Source organism: Drosophila melanogaster, chromosome 3L, assembly GCF_000001215.4.
Source record: "Drosophila melanogaster chromosome 3L".
NCBI classification, from domain to species: Eukaryota; Metazoa; Arthropoda; class Insecta; order Diptera; family Drosophilidae; genus Drosophila; species Drosophila melanogaster.
The window spans coordinates 737,553-755,719 of record NT_037436.4 but is presented as its reverse complement, the minus strand read 5'-3'; the positions used below and the strand labels follow the sequence as shown (position 1 = coordinate 755,719).

At 43.9% G+C, this 18,167-nt stretch overlaps 2 protein-coding genes and 1 non-coding gene across 4 annotated transcripts; 2 read left to right on the top strand and 1 right to left on the bottom strand.

Annotated features, from left to right (window-relative positions):
- The first annotated feature begins 230 nt into the window (after nucleotides 1–230).
- hng3 (hinge3) lies at nucleotides 231–18,040 on the top strand. 2 transcript variants are annotated; one of them, NM_001274293.1, is made up of 2 exons: nucleotides 231–344; nucleotides 16,988–18,040. In NM_001274293.1, exons 1-2 carry the CDS (start codon nucleotides 305–307, stop codon nucleotides 17,854–17,856), a joined length of 909 nt encoding a protein of 302 aa, NP_001261222.1. In that variant the 5' UTR covers nucleotides 231–304; the 3' UTR covers nucleotides 17,857–18,040. The 2 variants fall into 2 exon arrangements, with proteins under 2 accessions (NP_001261222.1, NP_612057.1); NM_138213.3 differs by lacking the exon at nucleotides 231–344 and adding an exon at nucleotides 16,371–16,732.
- emc (extra macrochaetae) lies at nucleotides 2,228–6,320 on the bottom strand. The gene is made up of 2 exons (NM_079152.4): nucleotides 5,493–6,320; nucleotides 2,228–3,448 (listed from the first exon to the last, which is right to left on the bottom strand). Exons 1-2 carry the CDS (start codon nucleotides 6,054–6,056, stop codon nucleotides 3,413–3,415), a joined length of 600 nt encoding a protein of 199 aa, NP_523876.2. The 5' UTR covers nucleotides 6,057–6,320; the 3' UTR covers nucleotides 2,228–3,412.
- tRNA:iMet-CAT-1-3 (transfer RNA:initiator Methionine-CAT 1-3) lies at nucleotides 11,926–11,997 on the top strand. Its single transcript has one exon. It is a non-coding gene; the product is annotated as a tRNA-Met (tRNA).
- Nucleotides 18,041–18,167: the final 127 nt, after the last annotated feature.

Here is an 18,167-nt window from a genome sequence, read left to right as displayed (position 1 = left end):
GAAGAGAACTATGAATTTTAACGCGGTCAGCTATGCATTTTAAAATTGTACAACTCGCACATTCATTTGGTTTAGTTTCCATCTTTGTATACGAGATCATTAACAGAAACTCCACAAATTTGTCAATATTTACTGAACGTGCCTGGGAATTCGAAAATCTTAATGGGCATTTCAGGCACCTGAAAGCAATTGGGATTGCACAGTCAGCACTCGTTTACCTTTCAAAAATTATAATGCAAAAAAAAACAAAAAATACTCATATTTAGTATTCGAAATTTATAGAAACTAAAGTTATTGAAAACATATGTCGGCCTTGAATCCCCAAAAATCATGGCATTATGGCGGTGAGTTATCTAAGGTTAAGTTGCATAATCCTGCCCGTAATCCCCCTGGGATCGCAAGGGGTTAAGCCGGGAGTTCGAGCATATAGCTTCGCTTAACACTCGGGAGCCCGGCTGGTTCGGGCTCAGCTGTCAGCTGCGTGGTTGGAAATGTCAGCTTGACAATTATTATGTCAAAATTTTCCGGCACGGCCATTGGAAGGCTGAGCCGAGGCGACGGCATTCGCAATCGCGCAGTTGCCGCAGCTGTTGACTGCTACACGAGTTTTTATGGTAATTCAAGTTTCACTGATTTCTCGTCTCAGCGCAGTCGCACCCAAAAAAAAAAAAAAATCATTACATGGGAGAAAACCCGACTAAGGTGAGCGCACTAATTGTACCTGGCCAATGGCTCAGAGCCCAAAGCTCTGCAAACAATTAGCGCATACCAGAGTTTGACTCGGAATCGGAGATCATTGGCCCCGCAGAACGGGCGATGTCGACTAAAACGCACCGATGCACATGGAGAAATTGGGTATTCACTCATAGGAGTAGGATTCAAATCCTAAATAATCGCACAACACTTTTATTACTTTGTAAAAGATTTTCAATATTTCATGGGTTGAATACAACGAAATGTTATACTGATTTTTAAAATATTTATTTTCTCAAGCTTCACTCGACATCTTTTAGTGAACAATGAATGTCCCCCGTAGACAATGCATGTGAACCCCAGAGTGTTTTGTTTCTTTTCCTATTAGTTTCCAAATGCCTGCAACTTAACTTTAAACGGCTGGGCATACCCTAACAAGAAGATAGTAATGCGGTTTTCTGTCGATGGAATGGGTATTTTTTACGATTATTGTATTAATTGCTCAATTAACAGGAGGCAATGTAATAAATTGTACTTTAGTGCAGATCTGTCAACAGTGTTATTTAAAATATGCAACAACTTTAAAGAAAATATGTTTTCAAAAAGGTGTTGGGTTAAGTTTAGCACAAGGAAATCGATCGACTACTTTTACCGCATGATTAAACTAGTTAATATGGTTGCTAAGATGTAAATAGGTCGTTTTTTCAAGAAAGTGCCTTAACCTAAAGATTTAATGATACATTTTAGGGCCTTCCATAGAGCATCCCAGATTTATGGGCTCCGCGGAAAAGCTTTTCGTAGCTGTTCAAAGTGTTTCCCCAGCGGTCCACTGGGGTCCGATCCGAATTGACATTTGAATGGGGCGACTGGCACCGAGTGCTCCGAGTGCCGAGCTCCAAGCTCCAAGCCCCGATCTCGAAGCCAACCCGAGACTACAGTCGCAATTGCCAATTGGTCAGTGCATTGTAGTTGCAATCATTAACGCTAATAGGCCGCCAGATAGCGGGAAAGAGAGGGAGACAGTGGGCGGTGGGCCGTGGGAGTGTGAGTGTGAGTGGAAGTGGGTGGGCAGGCAGCTGCGGGTAGCGCAGAAAATCCAAAACTAAATCCACACCCAAGTGGTTCGTACGTGAAATAAAAGGAAAAGCGGCCAGGCCACAGTGAAGGAAATTTTCTCAACGGAAATTTTCCGTCCGCAATTCGCACACGTGTGCAGGTCGAGTTTTCAACGGACCCTACGGCCGTTTTACCTGGGAAATGGAAAATGGGAAAACCAAACCCCTAATGACAAAGGCGGCGGCTGCGTGAGAAAACTCGCTCGCCCATGAAACTCCGAGAATAATATCATCCACCTCATTGTTCTGGTAATTCGTTGCACTTGTTTACATGTGAAAATGGCCATCCAGCTGAGTTTTCCTCCCCCGGCTACTTGTTGTCGTTGTCTGCAGGTAGTTACCGACTTTTGCGGTAAGATCTGGTAGTTTCTTAATCCCCTGCTCCCAACGGAAATCCATTGACATATTCGATTTTTAATGTTTTTTAAATTTTTGCAATTTATTAAGAGCTAGTGTTTGTTTTTCTTTATGTTTTAGATAATATATTTTTTCGCAACATCATCAAATGTTTTCTTTTGTTTTTTTTTTTTACATCATGATAGAGTGTTTTTACCATCGAAATGAGAACAAAAATGTGTAATTTCGATTGCGGATCATAATTAAAATCGCATAATTATGCTAAAAAAAACACTTTGTACAAAGTATGCTACAGATCACAGAACATATATTAATATATATTTATAGGTTTTAGTGTATATCTGGTAATAATTATTATGCATTATGCGTTATTTCGATTAAAAAAGAGGAAAACGATCCAAGGGACTCGGAAAACTACAAAATGAGGTGTTTGTGTTTTTCTATGTGAGTGGTGTGAGTGAAAATTAGTGCCTGGAAATGAACTTTCTCGAACTTAAACTCTAAACGTACTCTCTCGATATAAATTAATGAATTTGAATGTGTGTGTGCTGCTGAGTTGGTTGTTCTTGTTGTTTATTGGCTGTGGCTAATCAATAATAGGAAAACTCTTCATTGATTAAAATTAATAGGAAAATCATTTGGATTGAAATCATATAATCGTAATGCAGGAAACGGTGATTCAACGTAATTCCAGTTTGGTGCCTGTGCATTTTTATAATTTTTTTTTATTGCTGATCTCTGTTTGCTTTGCATTAGTAACATTTTTTCTTGCGTTGTTTAAACCAAAACAAAACTAAAATTAGGAAAACAAAAATATATGCTTCAGTGTAATTTCAAGCGTTAAAGGAAAATTAAATTGTTTAAAGCTTTGCCAAGTTTTCTTTCTTCCGTTCATTCTTAAGCGCCATCATCCTAGTTGTAATGTTTAATTAATAATCATAATGTGTACTTGCTTACGCTGCTCTAATGCTAGGTTTTGTGTTGTTGTATTCTTGTTATTAAATGTTTAAACTAAACTCTGTTGGAGCCAAAAGCGAGGTCTCGTTTTCCCGGGTTTTCCGTTTCCCGGGAAAAGGAGCGTTGAAGAGATGCGCCTGGGCTGTGGTTTTCTTGAGAGTTTCACACGTTATCTTATGCGGAGATCTTCACACGAAGGTTGCGAGTGGAGTTTTGACTGTACTTTCATTATGCATTTAGTTAATAGGCTTATAGGTTCCGTGGGTTTTCCCGGCTGGGCGTTTCCACGCTTACGACTGTCTGCTGTCTTTCTCCGCATTCTGTGGCTAAAAAGAGAGAAGCGGGAAGATTCAAATTAGTACATTATTAATGTGCGATTGAAATGCAATAATTAGTTTATAAGCTGTATTATTTCGCCATTCTATGTTATCAATTAGTTCCCTGTTCCACTGATTTGTTTGTTTTGTTTGTGTTTGGGACACTCGCCGAGAGGCTGATTTCGATGAGTGGAGGGGATGGGGCAATAAAGAGGCGCCAAGAAAATCAAACGCGCTGTCATTGAGCTTTTGTTTTGCACTTATTTGAGTTCTTTGGCACTGGGAAAAATGTTTTGCACTAAGAACATGTGCATTAGAAGATACAACATGTTTTAAAATAACATCTCAGGTAGCTTGCTTGCACAAGTATACCCAGTTGAAAATCAGCAAAACGTTGAAATCACGCAGTTTTTCCCCCAGTGTCTTGCGCTCTCTTCTCCTCCGTCTTCTGCTCTCTTACTGCGAGGGGGCGGTTGTGGAGGGGGGGGGGCAGGATCCGTGGGGGGAACACAATGTAGAAAGCGACCGACTGGCGACTGGCGCACAGCTGCGCGAAAAAAAAATCGAAAAAGAAACAGCAAAAACAACTGAAAACAACCCACAGAGAGAACATTTTGAACACGTGCATTTCTTTTTACAGTTTTCTGAGTGCCCCCATGTGTTCTTCTGTGTGTGTGTGTGTGCGTGTTTTCGAAAGAATTCTCGGATTGTTGTTGGCTTGTTGTTGTTGTTGCGGCGGTGACACATCATACAAACACAAAAAGTATATATGTTTGTGGGTTGCAGATGTTTTGCAACAAAAACACAAAAATTACGCACCCAAAATGAGAGAAAAGAGACCTACGCAAAGCGGACTGAGCTAAAGACCCACAGTTAATTAATCAAAAATTTAAGAAGTAACTCATAGCCAGGAATGACGAAGGCACGATTTCAAAACCATCTTTCTGAATTTCGAAGAAGGGTTTCCACCTTCACAATTAATCAACAATCAGAGATCGAAAATTAATAACACTTGCCGGGCCACCCAGTCGATCATTTGTTTGAGAAACCCATTGAAAAAAAAGCTTTTTCGAACCTGTTTTTACGAACATATTGTAGATCTCAAACGAATTTTTTCGCCAGCATCATTAATAACCGAAAGTCCAAAAACGAAGAAGTAACGAAGCTGAGAGCTAATGAAGTGAGCCAAAAAATAAACCCAAATGAAATAAAATACGAAGACTGATGATTCCCCAATTCCAAATTCCGTTTTCAAGCTCGCAAGTGCGTGTGAGTGAGTGAGTATGTGTGTGTGCGAGTGTGTGTGAAATAAATTTAAGTATCTGCAGGTGTTCATTTAAAACATCACAACAACAGAAAAAGGCCGCGAGAAAAAATTAACAGCTACGTATAGGCAACACACAAAAGAAAGAAACGATGGCGACAACAACCGCAACGCATACAATCGCACAGAGACGGTCTGTGAAATGTCTATAAAAACGAAATGAATCTGTGCGGCGAAGAAGAGGGTACGACAAAATCGGGCAGGCCGCGTTGTCTAAAGCCACCCGCCCAATAAAGAAATTTCCCAAAACTCGCCAACGAAACGAAACGCGCCTCGTCCTTCCGTTAAAAAAAAATAAAACAAAATGAAAAAAAACAACATTCACGCAAACATTCGTCAATCGCCTTATGAATGAGGTCACTCGCGAAACAAAAACAAGTAAAGCCAAACAGTTTGACACTCAATTGTCTCCTAAATTTGCAATGCAAATGCCAAACAGCTGCGGTCAAAATAATGGCACTCAAGGAAATAGCGAAAATCGGTGGATCGCAAACTTTGCGATATTCGCACTTCCTTATCGTAACTTTAGCAATTAATCGCTTTATTGTCTAGTTGAAACCAGTGAAGTCATGTACTTTAAATGTTTAACTATGTTATTTTCTCAAAAATAACTACTTTAAATATTCCATAACCTTATTATTTCTCCTAATATTTCGACCTGAGCTGTGCTCATCTGCCCACTTCCTATTTGGGTTTTTCACTACCCTAGCAATTTGTTTGTTAACTCACCGTTGCTAAACTGTTGGACAGTTGCTGCTGTGATTGCAGTTGTTGCTGCTGCAGTTGCAGTTGCTGCTGCTGCTGATGCTGCTGCGGATGGGCGGGCGCCACAAGAGTGTTGGGCGTTTGGCGATCGGTAAGCGGGAGACGGGCGGCGGGACTAGAGACTTTCGCCGGCTGCTCGGCATTCAGGCGCTGGGCGAGGATATCTGGATCGACTTCCGCTTCTGCCTCGGCATCCGCATCCTCCATGTCGCTGTCCTCGTCCTCGTGGAGTCCGTTCACCGCCGTCAGAGCGGCTGCCGCATCGAAGTTGCCCATCTCGGGGTGCGTCTCCAGCTCGGTCTGCAGGTCGCAGATGTAGTCGATGACGTGCTGGATGATCTCCAGCTTGGTGAGCTTCCTGTTCTTGGGCATGAACGGAACGAGGTCCTTCAGTTTGGACAGATACATCTTCATCTCGGCGTTCTCCCCGTCGCCGCGGTGCGTGGGATGGCGCTGGATGCGCCCGCTGGCATTCAAGGCCGGCATTCCGGAGGCACCTGTCTGGCAGACGGCCGTCAGGGACTTCATTCTGGAGATGATTGCTTTACGCTCCTTGAGTAGAATCTTGGCGGTTGTTACACGGTCGTACCGGATTACTTGCGAGGTTCAGTTAAAGATTGCTCTTGACTGGCTTTTCAATTTGATTTGATTTCGGCTTTGTGCGCTCACTTCACTTTGTTTTCTCACTCTGTCGATGTTCGAAACGAAACACTTTAATCCAGCGTGTTTTCTGCGTTTACGTTCTCGATTTCTATATCTTTTGCTGCGAGCGGTCAGACAACGAATGAGTGGTGCTCGCTCAGAGCGCCCGCTTTTATACCCCCCGAACGGGCATTTCCGAATCCGATAGGCGGAGTCTTCGCTCTCGGGTTCGTTCGGCTGGAGAGAGATATGTACTTGGTTGGAGAGTGGAGACTGGGGAATGTGTCTCATTGGTGTCCATGTGGAACTTGGACCACAACTTGAAACCGGAATTTAGGAGAGTTCCTAAGAGGTGAGTTGCGGAGAGGTCTGCTTTGGTGGACAAGAATGTGGAATTAAGGGGTAGCCCTTCGTGTTTGGTCTTCACAGTCATCATTTCAAATCCACAATGAGAATGGAGTACGAATTTAAGCCTGAGATCTTAAGAGGGGAAGATGTGTAGTGTGAAGCCCATGAATTCTGAGAAAACTAATTTAAAATAATTCAAAATACAACTGAGGTATATATGCTATGAATTAATCCTTTCGGATACTTTCAGTTCTTGACAAAATATCCAACAAGTTCTACAGCCTGTGTGCCCGAACATCCACCTCATTGACTTCTACCCGAGATACCAAATGAAACTCAACCTTACCACAATATCCAATCCACAAGATACAATCCAAATTCCACACATAGTAGACACTTTTTAAAGCACTAACATTTCCCCTGACTCCACCACGGTCCACAGATACTCACCTTTGTAGACCCGGCTTAACGAGTTCCTCTCCGAAACTCTCCAAACAAATCTGAATACTCTCCACGAGATGCAAAATGATCGGTTTTTTGTAAAGGGGAAATGGTTTTGTGATTGGTCGGCTGCTTTTCTCAGCTGAAAATGAGAAAACACGAACAGTAACTCTCGCTCAATAATTTTCCTCTCACGACTGCAATGTTTGTTTTTCTTTTTTTTTTCTCATGTTTTGTGAATGAGCATGAAAATGAATGAAAAGTGTTTTGTGGGATAAGGAGGTTCCACAATCAACACGAAAAGGCGAAAAAGACAATGCGAGTGGTTCAACAAGGGCTTGATTAATTACAGAATGAATATTAAATATATGCATGGGTAAATTAGATTTTAATCGCTGTGGAATGGTGAAAATTTTAAATCATTTGAAAATAAGAAGAGTAAATATTCATAATATATTATATTGGGCTAGTTAGTAGTAGTTTTCATTAACAATAACTATTCAAATAAACTGATAGCTCGAACAATCCTGTTAAGTTTTCGTATATAGACAAACGATTAAACGGTAGTCGTTCAATTTGTCATATTTATTCCTAACAAAGATAAGCGTTATGCGCCTCCGTTCAATGGAAAACTAGTCGTTATCAGTGGATTGACCAAATTCTTATTAACGAGTTTTCAAACGGCTAAATCGAAATGCACGGCTTATCTGCATCTTATCTTAATTTGAGTCCACGACATCTTGAACACACATAAGAGTTCGAGGCGCCTCGACTTCTCTCCCACTCCATTGCACCGAAGAAGTTGCAGGGTTTCTGGGCAAGAAATCCACGATTGTATTTCACACACATGATGGGTCGACGACGATCCATTGAGGAAATTGTGGAAATTTTCATTGAAAATGAGCGGGCGCGTCGTTGTTTGTGAAAAACGACACGTCTCTCTCTGGTTATCGTCTGCGTTAGAAATGGTTTTGAATTGGTTCGCTATGGCTGAATGGGAGACATGACTGGGCTCGAAAAGCTTGTGTTTATTGCTCTTCGGCTTTCGTGCCTTTAATTACTACGGTCTATTTGCAAGTTTCCGTGGAAACGCAGTTCAGGAATGTCCCGAGATCATACATACATATGTTCCTGGAAATCGGGGAACAAGGTGTTGCATGAAATACAGCAGAAATCCATGTTCCATGTCGAAAAACTAGACTCGAAATAACTAAAAAATGCTGGCAAAAACCAGCGACACAGTTCAAATTTCCCAGGGGAACGGAAGGCTAAAAAATACCGATCATAATTTTATGACTGCTGCAACAACGACGTCTCGAGATGATTTCACGTCTTCTTCGCCAGATTTCAGGAGACTGGAACTGAAACGGAGCTTACTTTACGACTCGCGAGTGTTTCGCCTGAATGACAAATCAGCAGCGCCGCCGAAGAACCAACAACAGGTTAAAAGCAGCAGAAACCTGGAAAAAAATGTAGAAAATCTATAAATACGCAATTTAAATACCCTACATCTGATGGTAAATTGTAGTTCGTTTGCATTGCAGTTGGTTTACCTATATCTAAGATGCACTTCCTGAGAATCTTCGATTTAATTCAATATATACCACAAGTATAAACTTAATATTCAAAGTGTATTTAAATCTGAAGGCAAGAGGGCCGCTATTTGCAAGCCATAGAAACTTGTGGAGGATGCGATGAAGATGAGGATCACATGTCAATCAGCGGGCGGGCACTTGCGGTGCCTTTTTTTTTTTGTATTTCATATATATATAATATATTGGGATAGGAAATCGGGGATAAGGGGATAAGGGGATCCCGACGTATCCCAGAGATGGCGTTGCAGATATGCAGCCGCATGCCGCGCCGCGTGCATTGCATGTTGAAATCCAATACCCGTCACTCAGTCCCGCTCCTCGAGCCCCAATCTCCAATGCGATCCCATCCGATCCGATCCGATCCCCATTGAAATCCCAGTCCCAGCCGAACTGATTCCATTCCAATCTCAGCTGGGCTGAGGACATCTAGTTGCCATTAAAGGGGTGCTCTGCCCTGTCACTCTCCAGTGACATCCCATTAATGACTTCGCCTTGGAATTCGGAACCGATTTCGTTTCGCTGCACCGATAAAAATTTCTACACTTCCCGTGGCAATTGCGAAATATAATGGTATCTTGTGGTGCCCATGTGATAAGTGCTGTAATACAAAATGTTATAACTACTATAAAGTTCATTCACAAATTTAAGGCTCTCCACTTCACCATTTCGGTTAAAACTAAATCTTGAGCAGAAACTTGGGTAAACATCCACTTCTTTCAGTGTCGTTTATTTATAAACATATTTTGCATATGGCCAGCGATGATGATTGGCAATTGGTGATCCAAGATCAGAGATCCCACTTGCAGTCGAGGCTTCTTGGCTTGGACTTTTTTTGCTTTAGCCGCATCCGGCCTGTGTCCATGTTTTTTTTCAGGTTTGTTTAACTTGTTGTTGTCCGTATGGTAACTGAATACTAATTTCGTAGCAAAAAAAGTTCCATTGAGGCGTCGATGATCGCTGAGCTTTTGTTTACTTACTCGCTCCAGTCGCCCCCTTTCCCTTTTCTCCGGGCGAAACAATAAACTCAATTGCGTGGGAATGGGAACTGAAACAGAAATGCCTTTTTTTTTGTTTACGCATGGGTATAACTGCCGAGCTCAGCTGGATTTCAGACTCGCAATGGGCCGATTGATTTGCGTTAGGGGTATGCAGATCATGGGACCAATAACTATAAGTCAAGCATTCTAGTGAAGCAGAAAAATATACATAAAAATATTCATCAAAGGAGCGCTAAGTAATAGTTGCGATGGAAGCCACATAGAAGTCGACTCATTGAGGATAAAACAAACTAAAACATGGCTTCAAGAGGAAAACCAAACTTAAACCCCAATCGAACTGCTGAGTAGCTGCACTGAAATAAATTCCTAATTTATATCGAAGCAATTCTTACAGTTTCAAAAAGAAATATATATGGAGCTCATAAGTTTTTATATCACATAGAAGTATTTTTGTTGAATTTTGTAAATTTGGATTGGGCATAATTTCATAAATTTTTTTTGTGTGTTTTTGCCAAAAGTGAAACAGCAGTGAAAACGGCGGCAGAAGGCAAATGAACTGCTGTCAAAATAACCCCAGCCCCGTAGTTAGGGTAAAAAGGACACTCGGCGACAAAAGGCGCACAAAGGACATATCGATGGAAGCCAAAGTGGTAATGCGAATGGGAATCGTGCAGCCGGCGTTTCGATAGTGTGCGGGACAGGGACGGGGAATTGAGCGAGAGAGAGAAAGGGATAGTGTTTCAACCAGGTGAACTGATCAGATGCGATTAGGGATTATTATGCTATTACGCAGGATACGATTAACAATGCCCCTCGGCCGGCAGGACAACAGCAACTGCGCCGCACGCCGCCACATATGCTGCAACATATTCCGTTCCCTTGAATCCGGAAAATATTGTATATATCCCCGTACATGGTTAGGCAAATGTGCGCTGTATTTTTTGCTACCCTAATTGACTGGAAAAACGGCAGTTGGAGGGCAGTTGAGCAAATGCATCGCATCTGCAGGATAACTGCGCTCCTATACCAAAAACCCAACGGCTGCCTTTATTTGAACTGCATTTTACCGTTCCGGCACACCGGGCTTTTTTCACTTTCCCCGTGTTAATTGTGAGCAGCTGAGGTAAGGGGAAATTACGAGTAAATATCGCATTAAATATTGATCACACTTTCCAGTTATATGTGGTTGGTAAGAGATTGATCAGATTCGGAAGTGCTTAGTTTCGTAGTAATGCGGGTTAGTGGTAACTAATTATTAAGCTATAATAAATTATATTATTTAATAACTATGAACATTAGAATGATTAAGATGATAACGATTATATCTCAAAAGACATGCCAATTACCTTGAACTTGATATTTTGTTGTGGCACCATCTTAAGGAAACATTTATCGGCAAAATTGAAACCCACTTATGGCTACGCAAGGTGCTCAAGTTGCGTTTACAAAAACGATCCTATCTGGGTGGAGTTATCCTCATTAGGCGGGCGACAGAGGTGCTCGAGTTCGGATCCGTCTAGACGGCATTAATAGCCACGGGCATTAGGGGCTTGCCAAAAGTGAGACATTTGGCTGCTGCAACTTCATTTGGGACACGGACTGCGCTCACAGGTAGTCGGATGTGCAGCAGCAGCCGCCTCTTGGCACAAATATTATGGCCACAATCCGCTCTTCTGGTCACAACACCATTTCCCACTCCGCTTGTCCTTTTTTTTCGCACAAATCGCAGCAGGTGGTCAAAACCCACGGATTCTCGTGTGTGTGTTTTTGGTTTTTGTTTCGGCCTCGTCAATTTGTCGCCAGTTGCTAATTGCTTACATTTTCCGCCAGGCAGCGACAGCCCCTGCTGCCGTTGTTTTTACTTTCAAGCTAAGAGATGATCGAGCCAGGCCAGGAAGGCCACTTGCCCAGTTGCCCACTTGGCCGGTCACTTGTCATATCTGCGATGATGGATGGGAACGAAGAGCCGGTGTCGTGCGGTGGCAAATGGCTTCTTGAGCCGCTTAAGTCCACAAAAGAGCCCAAAAGTGGCTTCCTCCCGATGACCGCTTCCCGATAGCCCACTCGAAAAGGGGCTAAGCTGACGTCTCAACTGAAAGTAATCACTCCTCGAAGGGAGTCGTCAGTACCGGCTACCCACAGTCGCCTGATAAAGTATTTTGTACCTTTAAATTAAATAACTCATTTATCTAAATGAATCTGATGCACATTTAAATGGATGTGCTCCAGAGTGACTCAGTGTGGCCACACCAGACAAATCAAAGGTGTTAGGAGGCATTGTTTAATAATGATATACCAAATGTATATAATATCATAATATAAGCTAGAAGTTCACTTTAGTTGCACATTGAACATGACGCAACTTTGTATGCAAGCAGAGTGGCGCAGTGGAAGCGTGCTGGGCCCATAACCCAGAGGTCCGAGGATCGAAACCTTGCTCTGCTATGTGCTTATATCATTTTTTGGGAGATTTTTAAAAAATTGTGTATTGTTAATAACTAGAAGCTATAATTAATATTAATCGAATGACTTTTGTGGCATTTTCTATCGGCACTTCTTAGCGATGCTGCAAGAAACGAAACTTCTAAATAGTTTGCTTTCTTGTTTGAGTTGAAAAATTTCCCATGAAAGTACCATGTCCGGCCAAAAGCTGGGGAAATCCCAGATGCCCACATAAATCTTTCGGCCATCTATGCGGGTTCGAGTTCTGAGATTTCAGTTCTGAATTCCAGTTCGGGTTCGGGGTTCTCCTCCTTTATCAGCTGCACAGTTTCCGATGCCAAAATGTGAGGAGCAGATATCGCACAGCTGCTCGGGGCATTCCACGCACATGTCCACGATCCGAATGAGATTTTCTCCGATTCTGGGGTTAAATCGAGGAGAAGGCGGTGGCCATGTGCTGCTCTTCAGTTTGTCGACGGCGGCGGCGGCTGCATGCCATAAAAATGATGAGGCGAACTGGTTGCCAGCCGTCGATGGAAGTCGCAGATTGGTCTTGGTTTGATGTTGGTACCCCTCTACAAGATGCTGATAGTTGCCAAATGTTGGGATAAAAGCCGCTAAATAAATAAATCATATTTATCAAACATCACACGAGAAACGAAATGAAAAGTAGTTTGTATAAAAACTTGTATGAAACTCTCTAAATAGTTTGCATTTTAGTTATCAAAAACCATTAGCACAATTGTTAAATGGAAGAATTTCCAGGAGTCAGAGCTCGTTTATTTAAAATAAACAATATATAATCATCCTTTTTAGCTAAAGTACAGTATTCCCGCTCCACGACCCTCAGAATCCGGCATATGTGCCGTGGAAGTAGCCAAGCTGGCATTTCTGATGCCAGAGTGCCGGCTGCATGTGTGATCGCGGATCGGGAATAGGGCATCGGGGCGAGGAAAGCGCACACATGTGACGTGGACAGCTGGGAGGATGAGGTGGAGGATGTGGCTGTGATGGCAGGGCCTTGCCGAGGGGGTTGGGCGGCGAGGTAGGGAGGGTGAAAGGCAGGCAGAAACAAAGGCAAGCCGAACCGAAACGTCCTTGCCCCGCAGCAGGAAGCTACATATGCGCAATCTGCGCATAAAAACTTGAACGATCGACACGTGTGCAGAATTTCCGCGCGCTCGCCGGCAAGAGGCAAACAGCAATCGCCAAGGAAAACGTGTGTGGAAATGTATCGCATATGTTGGATGGATGCAGAGCATTCCCAGACTGCGCTATCGATATACTGCCAATGGCAGAGCAAATCCCCTAGGCAGCTGCTCCAGGCTGGCCACCAAAAACGGTAGCCGTGCAACTTTCTATGCCCATGCAATCAAATCGCAAAACGCACCGCAAACGAGGGAAGCGGCGAGTTCGTGAGGCTGGCAAGCTGGCAGGCTGGTGGGAAGTAGGGAAGCTGGGAAGTTGAGTATGAGCCACTGCAGCCAAGCAGCTGCCAATGCCGATGGACGGACTTGCTGCCTGACTTTCATTAGCATTTCTAACGGCCAACGCAGCTGGCAAAGACGAACTCCGCACCACTCCGCACAAACAAACAGATGCTGCCAGCCACCGAGGCCAGGAGGAGTAAGTAGCCTCTGGACGCTGGACGCGAACTGGATCGATCCGAGACGACAACGTCATCGGGACGGCGGCCGGGGCAAGGTGAAATGTGTCCAGGTGCACTCGGGAAAACTGGGTGATTGATTGGGTACTTAGTCGGGGAAGTAAAGAGGGTATCAAATATATTTATAGGGGGTAATAGCTCTAAAAGTATGCAATAAAAATTACTACTGAATCCATGGACTTTCAGTGAGTTTAATATCCAATATACTCAATACTCAATATTTCGCGCAGTGCATTGGCAACAGCTGTACGTTGTCTGCATTTGCGTTGGAAATATATTTTTAATTGCTATTGGAATTTTTCCATGTGCGCCTCGTGGACATCTTTCATTCGCTTGGATTTCGGACTGCCGACTGCGAATAGCGGATTCGTGTGGGTTGCCAGTTGCAAGTGGCCAGTTGGCGAACTGTATCGCAGCAGTTGGTCTGCCACAGTTGCAGTTGCAGCATCTACTGCGTGACAATTGTCCGGTTGGTATTGAATTCAATTAAAGCCGCTGGCCAAATGCAAGAGCTGAAGCCGCTGACCGTTTGACATAATAACTGGCCACATTAGCAGCAATTGGCTGTGGTCAATTAACTTTTTTCTGCCCGTTTTCGCTCTCCTTTCCCCATTTTCCTCGTTTTCCCCGTTTTCCGCCACGCTTGTCGCGCTTTTCCTTATTTGCAACATTCATTGACACCTGCAATTGCGGAGTTGCAGGTTGCTAGTGCTGCTGTCGTGTTCATGTTGTTGATTGGCAATCAATTTGTTGTCCGTTTTTATGATTCGCAGTGCGTCAATGTCAACTAACTGTTTTTCTGCCGCTCTCTGGCAGTTGGTTATTTATTATGTTGTTGCAGTTGCAATTAACACGGCAGCAACATGCCGCATTTTCCACAACAATGGCCAAAAGCAAATGTTGCATGTGGGAGTTGCAGTTGCAGTCGCAGTCGCAGTTGCTTTTGCGATGTTGCTGCTGTCGATTTGCGGCGCGTGTTGCAGACGTGAAACCAGCAGTAGTCAGTCTGCCAGTCTGCCAGTCTGCCAGTCTACCAGTTTTCAAGCCAGCCGAACCCAGACATATGGCCGAGATAAGCGGCATAATTATGCAAATTTGTTATAACAATCAGCGGCACCACAGCAACAACAACTGCAATTCCAAGACGACGGCCACATTTTATGGGCAGCGTTAAACGCCGTCAACAGCAATTGCAATTGCCATTTATGGGGCGTTAGAATCTAAGTTAGTACATAATCGCTTGAGATAGTTTTTTATTTATTTGCCTATATTTAATAACCATACCCGCCATCTCAAGACTTGGCTCTACCATCGATAAGATCCCCTAGGAATCATCGAACAAAGCCTTCATAAATCGCCTTGGGCCGGCCCATAAAAATCTTGGAAACTACGTTTGGAAATTTGAATACAAACATTGACAATTGACAGAGTCCGTCGACGACATTGGGCAGCAACAAATCAATTGCAGCAGCAGCAACATTCTCGTGCATATGGTAGGATACAGTTAGAAAAAATTCTTGCTTCTCACAGAATATCTCAAATGTTCGATACCTCTGATAAGCCACTTCATTACTACTTAAGCAAAAGGTAACTTTTGTGTGGTGCTTGCAACTGCATTTGCAACAGCATTTGCAACATTCGAAGCCATTCTTTCTGCGAGTGCCTTTGGTATTAAGATTCCTTAGTGGCTAGGCTCGATCATTGTTTTCCATTCTCCATTCTGGCTGGTGACTACGCATGCATAAATGCCTTTATAATCATTTCGTTGAACAAAATTTAGACGTCACTTGGCTGTCAGTTGGGGCTTGATCGCCTGACGAGACGGACATGTGGAAGACTTTGCAGGAGCAGCCACGTCGGGGATCGGAGGTCGAGCTGGGGATCGGAGGAGAGCCAGGGCACCAGATCATGTCCATATTTGCATTTTTGAAATGACACATGGAAATTTTCGATGTTTTGCCTTTTGAAAGCGAGCGGCCAACAGATTGACAGCAGCTGCAACTGATGACAACAGCAACATGAGACAAACATAACAGCATAGCAGCAGCAGCAACAATGGCCTGGAATGGCAAGCGAAAGTCGTGCGCAAATCCGACCAGGGGACAGCATATGGATATGCTGCTCCATGTGCTATATATGCTATATGGATATAGACGGAGATAATTGCTGTCGCATATTTTCCACGTCCACTTGTTGTCGCCGACTTAGCTGCAGCAACATGTGTTGCTCTCGGCTTTTGGCCGGCTGCCTTTTTGGGCTACGGCGATGGCAACATGTTGCAACCGTCCAACCGTCGAGCGTCCGGCTGTGCAAATATTTGGAACTTCCCCCGGTGGGAAGATACTTGGCGGGCCTATCATCATGGCCAGCACATGTGCGCCATATAGCAAGGGTTTTCACGCATTTCGGCCCACTGTGCGAGCGCAAGTTGAATATCTGGCCAAGCAGCAGCGGCAACAACAACAGCAACATCAGCCATAACAACACGCGAGAATAAAACGCAAATAATATGTGTGTATATTGCAAAAGGCGAGTGAAAAACGTTCCAGAGAGATTTTATAATTGATGGGTGTATGCACTTTCCAAATGCTCTTTAAATAGCAAAAATCGGGTAACGAGTCCCTTTCCTACAATCAAGTGATAAAAAATAAATAGAAATTGAATGGTAAATAAGGAACTATATTTTTATTATCCAACTTTTACCTATATTGGAAATTGTGTGGAAATTTTAAAATCTCGAACGGAAAACACGTGCAGCAAACAGACGGTAAGCACGGCGTTGAGCACACAGCACCTTTCTCCGCGTTCTCTGAGAGACTTCCAGTCGAGAGCGAAACCAAAACTTATGGGGCTATTTTGAGAGAAAGCGCTCTCTGCTCTCTGCGCCAGGGAAGTTTAGCACCGCATTTTGCTCAGTTCGCCAATAAAGACGCTGCAACATGGACATGCACAGGCTGATCTTCGAGGTGCAGCAGCGCCGGGCTCTCTGGGACGCGAGGCATCCGGACCACGCCAACCGACCGGAGACCCAGCGCCTCTGGAACGCCGTCGCGGAGGCCACCGGAATGGATGGTGAGTGCACTGAGCGAAATCGGGATCAATATTCGGGTCAACACAAAAATCCAATTGGAACTAATTAAAATTATGATAATTTTAGATTAATTAGAAAATTGTTAATGCGAAGTACTAGTATTATTTTTTAGTATTTTATGGTTTTTTCAAATTAATTATTACATTAGTATTAAACTTTTTTCGGTGTACTTTGTAATGAGTGCTTTGTTTACATTCTCTTTTCTTAATCGCGTATACCACGCTCTGACATTTCAGTTGAGCTTTGCCGAACCAAATGGAAAAATCTGCGTTGTAGTTATCGCCGAAGTAACCGGCGTAGTGGGATCTTGAAGCATCAGCAGTCGCCCTCGCCGGGTCACCAGTGGTCATATGCGGAGGCCATGAGCTTCCTGGACGGCCAAAGGGAGGAATGTGATAACAGCAACAACGGGGAGGAGGAGATGGAGAGTGCACTCAAGATTGAAGCCGAGCATATGCCCATGTTGTCGACCTTTAAGAGCGAGCAAGTCTCAGCTGCGGATGAAATGGAGGCGGACAACGATGCGCTGATGCGCGAATTCCAGAACGTGTCCACTCCCCAGGCGTTGCGAAGGCTCTCCGAGAACATCTCCCTGGCCAGTGCGGCGGCGGAGGAGCAGGTGCCTTCCACTGCCGACCAATTGAGTCCGAATTTGAATCAGGGAAGTGCCATTGCTGCCGCAGCAGCCAGCAGTTGCCATTGCGCGAAGAGGGTGGACGAACAGGTCAACTTCCTGGAGAGTCTGGAACGCGAGGAGCAGCAGCTGATGCAGTCCACCAGCCAGGATCTGGCCAGGTGCAAGAGTGTCCTCCATGTGGGCGACTCCGACTACAACTACCTGATCAGCTTTCTGCCGCTGATGAAGCAAATGACGCCCTTCCAGAATGTCTTCTTCAGGGCCAAGATGGGGGAGCTACTGCTGCAGACAATGCAACAGCCGCCGGTGCAGCAGCAACCGCAGCAACAGCAGCAACTGCAACTGCAACTGCAACAGCAACCTGAGCAACGACAGCAGCAGCAGCAGCCCTCGCAAATGTTGTTGAACCAACAGCAAATGGCCTTGGATCAGGCGCAAGTGAGCACAAGCTCCACGAATTGGAACTGAATCGAGGATTGCAGCCGAGCAAAATAAGATATACAATGCCCCCCTTAATGTTAAGTGTGCGAACTGGACAAGAGCGCGAGCACCACTGTGCGCAGGTTCAGTGCACAGTGGTTCGATTTGGCTGAGATTACTTTTGAATTTTATCATTGCACATAATAAAAGCTATATATAATTTTAAGTCTTCAAATTGAGGGTCTTATTTGCTTGATGTTTAGCAAACTTAAACATGTTTAACAAACTGCAAACTATTACCAGGGCTGCCGGAATTTAACTTAGAAGCTAAAAAGGCTAAATTTAAATCTAATCCTTTA